Here is a 12,089-nt window from a genome sequence, read left to right as displayed (position 1 = left end):
TGAAACAGATCCAGTGGTCAGGGTGGGACTCGGACCCTGGAGCGGCGGATTACAAGTCCGACACTCTAACCACTCGGCCACACTGCCTCCTAAACACTTTACTGCTTAAATATTATTACCTGAAGTCACTCAAGAGCCGCGATTAGAAATACTGATCTTAAAACCCACGTTTAAAGTTTCACGAGAATTGAAAACAGGCTACTTATTTTAGCAGAATACGTTAAAAACGGCCTCCCGTTCGAAAGCGTACATCGAAAACATTCCTGCCGCGCTGCCGTAAGTCACGGATAATTACCCACTCGGTAATTCAGGCTCCGTCCACACTAATGTGTAGTGAAAGGAGAAACAGAAAGCTCACTCTTTCTTTCTGAATTGAATAGACAGTGTAAATCTAGCAGCGGAAAGTTTACTTATCCATATCTATGCTTAATTTTGCAGCTCGGTGGCCTGCATGTTAACTCCCCAAGTAAAATTCACAACGATCACCCAAGTTGTAGCTCCTCCAGGTTCTGTTAACTATATTAACTATGTCCAGGTTGTAAAGATCACCTTGGCATTTTCTTTCTTTTTAAATATCCCGTACTCAAATTTTTTTTCGAGGGGTTTTAGTTTTGGAGGTAGACTTGCTCACAAGTCGCGCTTTTGAGCGCGTAGTGCCACAGTGAGCGCGAAGCGCGAAGCGCGAGCCGAGCCGAGCGAGCGAAGTTCCTGCGGGTCCTACCACATCAGAACAGAAAACCAAGCGAACAACTTTGAGAAAGTCTATTTTCGAGGGGTCTTAGTTTTCGAGAGGTCTTAGTTTTCGAGGGGTCTTAGGTCTTAGGTCCTGGGTCTTAGTTTTCGAGACACCCCCAAAGAGAGAGCTCTTTAGGTATGATGCTCTGGCACTGACACCGGAATAAAACCAAATGGCTGCATTGACCACATAAGTTCTCTTGCCAGTTACAATTTGTGCGTAACTAGAACGCAGTGTAAGAATTATTAACAACTATGTCATATGATTCTCACCGCGGTTGACAAGACAGGTTTAATATTTAATCCTGTGATTTTTTGTGTGTGTGTGTTAACGTTCGGTTGTTGATGAAAGCGAGTACGTTTGGAGAGTACGAAACGATTTATGAGATGGTGCCCCAACGAGGGGCAGTGGTAGCTCAACGATTTATGTCAGAGCAATTAGCGCGAACCCGCCCCAAGCGCAGCGGCAATCGAGCTGTCTTAACCAAACTTATGAATGAAGCAGATGATCTCTTGCAACAAGATGAATCGGACACGCCACGCCTGCAAGTTATCGTGGAATTATTAGGCGCAAAACTCGACTTGGTGAAATCTCTCGACGAAGAAATTATTGAAGTTTGTAACGTGGACGAAATCGAATCGGAAATTGAAGTAGCCGAAGAAATAAATCTGCGATTTCTCTCAAAGATTCGAGCTCTTAAGGATGCATTAAATCAACATGCTAGCGACAGGATAAAGACAACGCATGGACACGAAACCTCCCCTTCTACATCACCAAATGACAAATATTTACTCGTCAACAAGCTATGGATTCAGAAGACGAACCACTTCTTCCTGGACAGGGAATCGCGGCTGGGTTTGGAATTGAAACGACGATACACGCTGGAATTTCTTCGACTCATGATCAACCACAAGGTACGAATTTAGCATTGCCTAACAGTAATGACGGTAACGCCGGCGAGAACGCTAATCCGAGCTACGTTTACCCTTTGGCTCACCAACCAAGCGTAAAATTGCCGAAACTCGTTTTGCCAAAATTCAAAGGAGATGTTACGCAATGGCAAAACTTCTGGGACAGTTTCAACAGTTTCCATTCACACAAACTATTAGAAGGTCAACCCCTGCGTTCAATTACAGGGCTTCCAAGAACTGAGGCTAATTACAGTTCTGCGATAGACATTCTAAGTAAACGTTTTGGCAAGCCTCAAAACATTATTTCTAAACACATGGATGAAATTCTCAAAATTCCTGCATGTGTGAATGAAAACACCGCCCAGCTTCGCCTTGTGTACAATAAAATAAGAATTAATATTACTATGGAAGTCTCCTCATCCCAGTGATAATGTCGAAATTACCGCCCGAAATCAGAATGCAAGTCGCGAGGAGTACCATGCACGAGGTCTGGGAAATGTCCGATTTGTTAAAGGTTATCCGACAGGAAGTCGGAGTAGTCTCTCATATACCAACTTGGGTAGTCTCTCATATACCAACTTGGGTAGTCTCTCATATACCGGGTTCCGTTCTGAAATCACTAATAATTAACATATAGATGTAGCAGAAAGGTAAAGTGAGTGGGTACAGAGGACCAGTGGAACAGTGGGCACAGAGGACCAGAGGAACAGTTGGAACGGAAGACCAGTGGGTACAGAGGAGCAGTGGGAACAGGGGACCAGTGAGCACAGAGGACCAGAGGAACAGTGAGTACAGAGGGTCAATGGGTAAAGAGGACCAGAGGAAGGGTGGGTACAGAGGACCAGAGGAACATTGGGCACAGAGGACCATAGGAACAGTGGGAACAGAAGACCAGTGGGTACAGAGGACCAGAGAAACAGTGGGCACAGAGGACCAGAGGAACAGTGCGTACAGAGGGTCAATGGGTAAAGAGGACCAGAGGAACAGTGGGCACAGAGCACCAGAGGAACAGGGGGAACAGAAGACCAGTGGGTACAGAGGACCAGAGGAACAGTGGTCACAGATGACCAGAGGAACAGTGGGAAAAGAGGACCACAAGAACAGTGGGAACAGAAGACCAGTGGGTACAGAGGACCAAAGGAACAGTGGTCACAGATGACCAGAGGAACAGTGGGAAAAGAGGACCACAGGAACACTGGGAACAGAAGTCCAGTGGGTACAGAGGACCAGAGAAACAGTCGGAACAGAGGACCACAGGAACAGTGGGAACAGAGGACCACAGGAACAGTGGTCACAGATGACCAGAGGAACAGTGGGAAAAGAGGACCACAGAAACACTGGGAACAGAAGACCAGTGGTCACAGATGACCAGAGGAACAGTGGGAAAAGAGGACCACAGGAACACTGGGAACAGAAGTCCAGTGGGTACAGAGGACCAGAGGAACAGTGGGAACAGAGGACCAGTGGAACAGTGGGAACAGAGGACCACAGGAACAGTGGTCACAGATGACCAGAGGAACAGTGGGAAAAGAGGACCACAGGAACACTGGGAACAGAAGACCAGCGGGTACAGAGGACCAGAGGAACAGTGGGAACAGAGGACCACAGGAACAGTAGGAACAGAGGACCACAGGAACAGTAGGAACAGAGGACCAGCGGGTACAGAGGACCAGACGAACAGTGGTCACAGATGACCTGAGGAACAGTGGTCACAGATGACCAGAGTAATAGTGGGAAAAGAGGATCACAGGAACAGTGGGAACAGAGGACCACAGGAACAGTGGGAACAGAGGACAACAGGAACAGAGGGAACAGAAGACCAGTGAGTACAGAGGACCAAAGGAACAGTGGGAACAGAGGACCACAGGAACAGTGGGAACAAAGGAACAGTGGGCACAGAGGACCAGAGGAACAGTGGGAACAGGGGACCACAGGAACAGAGGACCAGTGGGTACAGAGGACCAGAGGAACAGTGGGAACAGTGGGAACAGAGGACCAGAGGAACAGTGGGAACAGAGGACCACAGGAACAGTGGGAACAGAGGACCAGTGGGTACAGAGGACCAGTGGATACAGGGACCAGAGAAACAGTGGGCACAGGGGACATGAGGACAAGAACAAAAGGACACCCGCGAAGGTAAAAAGTAACCTTAAGCTTCAGCTTGGTCGACCGAAAAGATCGATTTTATTCTTATTTAACTAAACTGAATTCCAAAAGGAAAAATATCAAATCTCCAGAACTTCGGGAAAAGCTGTCCCGCGGAAGTGTGGAAAATCCCTACTTCCGCTGTTAAAATGTGCGAAAAGTGTGCACCTTTTGCCTTCAATGAATACCCCAACACTTACCGAACAGCTTAACTGAGCACGCAAAATTTCGTTCAAAAAGCATCCCCGTTCTTATTCTTTGATCCATGATAGCGAGTCACGCCCTTAAGTGTGTTTTCTTTACAATTAGTCTGTTGGTCAGTTTTAACATACAACCTCGGACAAAACCCGTTGAGACACATTAAAAAAATACCTATTTTTTTGCACTCACCCTGACAAAAATGCTTACCGTTGCAAATTCAAAGATTGTTTCCCGCTTCCCCTATTGCAATGTTGTTTGCGGTAACACAAGAAATGCATGTTTGAGCTGTTAAGCCCCAACAACATTGCACCAGGGTGGGGAGGGGGGCAAGTTTGTTCCTTTTGGAAACGATTGTTGCATGGCGGGAAATTAAAAATTGCATTTGAAATGTCTCAACAGTTTTGTCCGGGGTTGTAGCATCATTGATGGAAAATAAAGATTTTAATTCCGTGTTGAAACAAACTGTTCAGCGTCTTCTTTAAAGACACGCTGCTTGTACTATTCTTCCTGTTGAGCAAAGACTAGACGTGTTACTTGATGCATTTCCAGACCCATCTTCCTTTTTCCTTCAAAATGCTATAGTATGGGAGCCGCATGTACAGCTGAGGTAGTTTTTGATACCTGAATTCCTTTGTCCCAACTGCAACGAAGATGGTAAAGCCATTTCTGTAAGACTAAATGGATGGGAAAATGGTCGCTTGCGTCGTCATACGCCGAGAAAAATGTATGGCTTATTTGGAAAAGTTTTTTTCATAAGTCGTGTGTTTTGTTGTTCTGCTGAACACGAAATTAATGGACATGATCCCATTATATTGGCCATGATCACAAGTCGGGTTAGACTACCTTTCATACTTTCTCACAAAAGCGGAGTTACAAAAAAACTGCTTGATTTGTTTGTTTCTATGGTGCGAAATTGACTGTCCTTTTCTCAAATTCACGATATTGTGCTCGAACGGTTGCACGTGCGCCACTTGGAACAAGAAAGCAGGTTTTTGGGAGATTTAAACTCCTATAGATTCTTCTTTTCCAGCGTTTAGTTAGTAACAAGAATGTCCCAGTCGAAATACAATTTCTGAATTTTTTCTACATTACTTTGATTTAAATGAGAATTTGTTTATAAAACGTATGACATCAACTTCAGCGGACGAAGAATGGCTTTGTTGCGATCACACTTTTAATATAACTGGCAGTATTGGATATGAGAGAAGAGAAGATAGAAAGTGGATTCGACAATGCAATTCATTGTTTCGTGATATGAACGAAAAAGGACAAATTGTGACATGGCAACCGGCTCACACGCAAGGTTTTGAAAACATCCGTCTCCTTCTACAACAATTGTTTTGGATAATATCCAGCCAAGGAAAAATTGTTAAGGAATTTTATATTGACAACTGCCGTCACTGGAAAAAGAAGTTACAAGAGGTTTGGGGGGTAAATCGTGTTGTACAACTATATATTTTCCATGCTTTGCAGCGAGTTAGTACCAACTTATCAAAACGCCACCCGTTTTATTCTCGGCATTACTTACGAGATCTACGGTTAATGTACAGGGATCCCTCTGACCTCGAGGAGATGCGGTCAAAAGAAACTCCAGATCCAAACACTCTTTTAAATAATGCTGAATTATTTCTAAAGAAATGGAAAAATGTCGAAAGCAACAAAGGGAAGCCTATGTTCGACCCGGTTTTCAAGACTGGGAGATTTCATAAAAGTTTCATTGTTTCAAATGCACTTAAGGCATGAGATTTCTGATTCCATATTTTAACAGTTTGCGCTTGTAGATCTAGTTTTAATCTCTTTAATTATGTAGGGATATATATATATATATCCCTATATATATTGTCGTCGTCTACGCTTTTCACTAGTCTCGCGGGCTCCCCGTCAAGACAGGTGCGTAAGAAGTATGCTGCATCACCCTTTCGGGTCTGCGTCATAACTTGCTTCTGGAAGTTTCTTTTAAATTGCGGATACTTGCGTAGTTTCCCGTCAAAATGAGGCATTCGAACCTTTACCAGTTGTAGGAACGAAGCTGAGGCGGTACACTCCTGTTTTGTTCCCCTAGCTTCTTCTACATTAGTGTAACTTGCTACCATTTTCCCTTTTATTTCGTGATAACAAGTTTGGATTGTGGCGATTCAACTCATTTCAGCTTCTGCGGATTCGCTGGATAATAGCTGTAGCAGTTATGCGTTTAATTTTTTGCATTCTAGAAATTCGTCTTCTATTTGGGTTTGTAAATCTCTCAGTGCAAAATTCGGAATTTCCTTCGATTTCAGCGCGTGCGATAAACTTTTGTATGACGCTTCGAAAACGACGCGCGCTGTGTTCCGTTTTGTTCGCGCTCTGTCAATGTATCCTTGACGTTCTGCGTCTTTGCGTGTTCTTCTTTCCTTTAAAGTGATTTGCTCCACATATTTGATCTTGCGATCAGTCGCATCATTAACTTTCTCTTGTATTCCTGTCATCCAAGCCTCTGCTTCTTCATACTGTTCGTCCGTCAATAACTCAACATAGGTTTCATGTTTACCTTCGAGTTCATCATACGCTTCAGCTAAATTTGCGTAATTTGTTTTAACTGCTTCAATTCCTTGATCGCTTTCTATTGACTTGATGAGGAAATTCCTCTTTCTTGTAAATCGTCCTTTAGCTGATGTGCGCTTGCTTTTGGCTTCTTCGATTGCAGTTGTATTCTCAAATGAATAAAGGCTGATAGTTTCGAAAGAAACTGTTTGGGGCTGCGTCGATGGGAGTAACGAAATAATTTGGATATATCAACAAAGTTGAAATGGTAAATTGGCCACCGTAACGATTACAAAAGCTGACGTTTCGAGCATTAGCCCTTCGTCATAGCGAATAGAGAAATTGTGGGTTGTGTGTGCTTTTAAAGGCAGAAAATGGAGCTACGTTATTGGTGGGAACATGGCAACGAGAAAAACATTAATAAATTAGTGGAATGAAAAGCGTTCGTTGATCCCTGTGGGATTTAGACTGCCGGTTTGAAAGATAAGCTTTTGTTCAAGATTTTTACGGCTTTCCGTGCTACCTAAGTGCAAGGAAAGACCGCAGATTGCCATATGTCGCTTAGAATGATTAGGTAAATTAAAATGTCTAGCGACTGGTTTCGATGTGTCCTTGTCATTCCTTTCCACGTCTCGAAGGTGTTCTCGGAATCGGTCACCTAGTCTTCTGCCTGTTTTGCCGATGTATATCTTTTTGCAATAAGTGCAAGTTGTGCAATAGATTACATTAGCAGAGGTGCACGTGAAGTGATCGGTGATCTTAACGGATCGTTTAGGTCCCGATATTTTATCAGTGTTGTGAATGAAAGGACACGTTTTGCATCGTGCACGAGCGCATTTAAAAGTGCCTGGTTGGTCATTAATCTGAAAAGAACTTCTGACCAAAAAATTGCCTATGTTTTTGTCGGGTTTGAATGAAGTGAGCGGAGGCTGCGAAAAGATAGTGCTTGTCTCTGGATCGTTTTGAAGTAATTTAAAGTTTTTAAGAAAGATGGATTTAACTGAGTGGTTGTGAGGGTCAAACGTGAGAGTGAATGGAATGCGATCGGAAAGTGGGAATCAGTGGGAAACCACGAAACAGGTCTGTAGGGATGTATATGTAGTTGTTTTTTTCTGCCTGCCACACATTATACCCGCTATACTATTTGTATCGAGCACTGATTCACGGACACCAAGTTTAATCCCTCTCTCTCTCTATACATATATATAGATATTTAGTATAATTTCAGAGCTGAGGAAAGAGTTTCCAGCAATCTGATTGGTCGAGCGGTTCCTTATATGACGCTATATAAACTGCTCCACGCGGTTTATATAAAATGTTAATAAATGTTACTAAAATGTTATGACTTTAGAAATTTCTCTGTTGTTCTGCACTGAAATTATACTAAAACAATTATTCGCCTCAGGTTCGGTGAATGTTCAGGTTCGATATTCACCTCGCCTTCGGCGAATAATTGATATTTTTTTTTCTCTGAGGTTGGTGTGATATCATACAATCAGGACTTTGCCGACTTAATACAAGGTTGATGTAGATATGACGAAGACCTTGACAGGGACAGTGACAGATACAATGGAGTCATTAATGCTCTATATTGTACACTACAAAGAATTTCCAACAAAACCTGCGAGACAATGACACAAATAACAATTGGAGTAACTGCGTCTGGCGCTAGCATTTGATGTTAGTAGCTTTAATAGCAAAGTACTCAATTTGTTACGTATTTCATCGCGAAGATTTTTTAAATGTATTTTTTAAAAGACTTCTTTAGAAAATTGCTACTTCTTTTTTTTTTTTTTTACTATAGAAAACAATTCCTCTTCGAGCTTCCCATTAAGATTCATTCCGTCACGGGTATGGATCTGCATTACGCTTTTTGGGGTGAGATAACTTGTCTTTGTGATATCACTGGGACGTTTAAGTGTGTACTATGAAGTTAATTTGCGTGATACTTTTAGGAGCGGTCCCTTTAACTCATAGTATTTCTTAGGCCAAAGGTTTACTACAAACGTCGCCCTTCCAGTTAAAAGCTATCCCCTGCTCGATTATTAGCTCTTTATTGTCAGTGTCAACTATATGAATGCGATTTGTTACAGGTGGAGCACATTTACTATTGGTACGTGAGATTTTTCCCACAATACATTTCTGACAGGACCAATCTTTACACCAACAAATGCTACCTACCAAGGGTAAGAATATCCCGTGAAGAAAGCTAAGGATGAAAAATTCCTTCCAGACCTCACCCACCATTGCATGATGGAGGATATACCTTTTGGCTTGGTTTTCATACGGGGTATTGATGAATTCATGGGCTCGAAACACTTGATAGTGACAGTGTACTTACTTGGAGTTAGCAGTAAATGGGGAAGGAATACCTGTTGGACAAAAAGTTGCAAGAGAGAGATGTCAACGCTTCAAGGGCAACGCAGATCTATGGATTCACTACTCTTGAATCCATCCTGTAAACCTGCTTCTCTATTTTACCTTAGGTTGTAATTTCGAAATTAATATATTTGTCTTCTTCATTGTTCAAAAGTAATCACAAGAAAATTTAGTCACCTGTTTTGATGTGAATGACCATATAATTTCCATTTAAGTTCCAACTGACCTTAGTACTGATGCTTCTTCCTAAGGTACCCGCGAAAAATGGGAACGGACTGTTAAATTACAGAGCACTATTGTCCAAAGCGTTTTAATCTTTCACCAATTTTATTTTACTGTGCTTTTTGATCATAGCCATTGTTTTCAGTCCACTATTAAGATGTTCAGCTATCAAACCCTTTTGCTATGTTCAACTTTGCAACTTATTTACGACACTGCCTGAAATTATTACAGAGGTCCACTTTCCCTAAATGTTTTTGGGTGATCAGCACGATAACAAATATTACTTAACTAGAGATCAAAAGAATCTTATTAATCCCCCCAGTCCAAGGTTGTTGGTATAGCGTAAATTTCGTTGTTAATTTACTGCCACGAATCATTAAGATTGAAATATGTACGTCATCATTGTTTTTGGCTGCCTCCTAATTCAAACTTAAGTGGGAAATGCGAGAATCAGTGAAACAAACTGAACTTACAGGTATCATTTAAATCTCAAGAGGTACGTATTCAGATGAATTATGTGCTGCATCTTAAGTCATCTTAAAATAATCTTAAATCATGGTCTAAGATTTCAGGCCCTTGTTTAGGCCATCACTAATTTCCAGTCTTTCATCCTTCATTAAATGGCCTGATGCGTTTCGAATACGAATATATACGTTTGTTTTGTCGACTCAGTACTACTGCTATCTACGTACACTGCCTGACGGGAGAATATTGCTGTAAAATAAATGCATAATAATGTAACATTCAGTGGTCTCTTGTTTAAATATTTGAATTGAAATCAGGTAGCTCACGTGCTTTTGAAGCCGGGTGGAATCGAAAACTTTGTTTGAGTGCTCTGACGACATTTCATTTTGACTTTATTACCGACTGGGTGATTTTTGAGTTCCAGCTGCATCATGTTAAAATTCTCAAGGGACCTATCTTCATACTTAGAGGTGATATCAAACGCCCCTAAATCTTTTGCAGAAGACTCAATAGAGGGCTTTGCTATTGTTCCTGTTTCAAGTTGACTCTTAAGCACATTGGTACCAACCATGCCACGAAGCTCACCCTGAAGATCATTGAGAGGGAGAAGCAGTGTAAGACAGCAAGAAAATGACCACTGTGGGTTTTTACGCCATTCCTTGAGGTATTGGTAGAAGTTTACCAGGTATGTAACTACAAGCAAGGAGAAAATAAAGAGTACTTATTGTATTTCCAAATAATAGGTCGAGAGAAAATGTCCTTAAAAAGGATGTATCTTGTTGTTGGAGAATATAGTAGTAGATAAACCTGATAAAGTATGTTACTCAATTTTTCAATCTTCAATCGTTTGAACTAATTCTAGATAAATTAGAGTTTGAGTGTATCTTAAACCATGCCAATTCAAATACTGAGTCTGGATAGGTCAAGTTTACATTTTTAATGAAAAAAGGGCGAACGACATAGTATTAGCGTAAAAGAAGTATCTGATTTCACTCACATACTATCAACTATGAATAAATCATGATCAGAATCATAATAAATGTGATTAAATAATTAATACATTCATTAGGGATTAAAAAGGAGTATAACGAAAACGTACAGGCAACAAGCCCAATCACCAATATATTCGCTCCAAGTACTAAAATATTCATCATTAGGGTATCTGTTTCTCGGTTAAAAGAGTCTGATATGTTCTCCTGGGGCACTCTGCTGACCGCTCCAATACCTAGGTTCACAATGGTAACAGCAAGGGATGTCGACATTAGCCGGTTTTCAAACTCGTCTTGAATTGGTTTGGTCCAGGAAAACGCCACTCCATACATACCAGCGACAACCCATGCCAAACCGATGTAAGACCTGCTCTCCTCACCCACAAGAATGAGAACAGATGTAAGGATTACCTTACGGGACATTTCAACAAGTTCCCAATACCACGAAAGAGGTTTATAATTTTCGTAAAGAAAGCTTAGGGCTGTGACCAATTCATCGGAAAAACATGTGTCTTCTTCTGTTGCTGCAAGAAGTATTCGACGCTTCCTCCAAAGGGCTAAAAATGAAGACATAGGGAGGAAGAGGACGTATGCAGTAGAAATATATGTTACAACAAGCCAATGATTATACCTCGATCCTTGGCACTGCACGCTGTAATCTGCTTTGAGGTATTCTTTACACAACTCTTCCCTGTCATCTCGGCACAGTCTCCTGCAGGCGAATGGCAGGACACTGGCTGTCTTAGAACATGTGCTAAGGTATGTTACATATAAGAAAAAGAACATATTTCGGTAAAGAAGCTCTTTTGTCTGTGAAATTTTTTTATCCTTTTCTCCATCTTCAAGGTCTCGGCGCCTTAAGATTATAGTCTTATGGACACTGCACGCGAAAAGCGAACCATCAATAACAACTGCATTTACAATCATAGTTACGGAAAGATCTCCAAATGCATCCACATACAGCGTGGAAGATAGACAGTTTAGGGGCGCTATTTTTAATAAATTCATTTGGAGTATTCCTGAATACTTGGCGATACTCCTTAGCGAGCCAGGCCATTGTATGAACGAAAAAACGTCAAGCAAACCATTTGTAACCTGGTAAAAACCGATCACAATCTTCAGCTGGGAGAAAAAAGTGTCTACACCAGACTTTCCGTGGTCTTTGACAGATTTTGTTTTCCATATTAAAATCGCAACGATAATCGATAGAATTGCGATAATAAGTGAAAGCTGCCCCAAAATCCATTTTTTTGGGGGGACACTGGATGCATTTTTGAAACTGTCTGTAAAATCCTGAATCGCAGACTCCGCACACTGGACCTTCGTATCCTTTCTTACACGGTGAGTCCAAACCACCTCTGCAAGATTCTTCAACAGGGCACCTATAAGGCGTCGGGATCGGATGGGTAAACTGCACCGATGAGTAATCCAAGGCAGGTAAAGGTGCTATCAAATTCTTGGTGAAAATTCTGTAACGATCTCTGTATGTATCATTTCACCATTCCCACCAATAACCCGGTC

The 12,089-nt window shown here is 41.7% G+C and overlaps 1 protein-coding gene across 1 annotated transcript; it reads right to left on the bottom strand.

The window, feature by feature from the left end:
* Window positions 1-9,266: 9,266 nt before the first annotated feature.
* Window positions 9,267-11,833, bottom strand: LOC148718714 (uncharacterized). Its single transcript, XM_088741947.1, has 2 exons — window positions 10,679-11,833; window positions 9,267-10,272 (listed from the first exon to the last, which is right to left on the bottom strand). The coding sequence occupies exons 1-2, from the start codon at window positions 11,574-11,576 to the stop codon at window positions 9,902-9,904; spliced, it is 1,269 nt and encodes a 422-aa protein (XP_088598073.1). The 5' UTR covers window positions 11,577-11,833; the 3' UTR covers window positions 9,267-9,901.
* Window positions 11,834-12,089: the final 256 nt, after the last annotated feature.

The sequence above is a fragment of the Stylophora pistillata genome, chromosome 12, assembly GCF_964205215.1.
Source record: "Stylophora pistillata chromosome 12, jaStyPist1.2, whole genome shotgun sequence".
Taxonomy (NCBI): domain Eukaryota; kingdom Metazoa; phylum Cnidaria; class Anthozoa; order Scleractinia; family Pocilloporidae; genus Stylophora; species Stylophora pistillata.
Note: the sequence above shows the minus strand (reverse complement) of the source record. Positions and strands in the feature narration are given on the sequence as shown.

Bases quoted from the DNA above. Each gene is read 5' to 3' on its own strand.
- LOC148718714 (XM_088741947.1), bottom strand. From the start codon at position 11,576: ATGAATTTATTAAAAATAGCGCCCCTAAACTGTCTATCTTCCACGCTG. The intron at 10,273-10,678 runs GTACGTTTTCGT...CCTTGCTTGTAG, and splicing joins GGTGATTGGGCTTGTTGCCT to TTACATACCTGGTAAACTTC.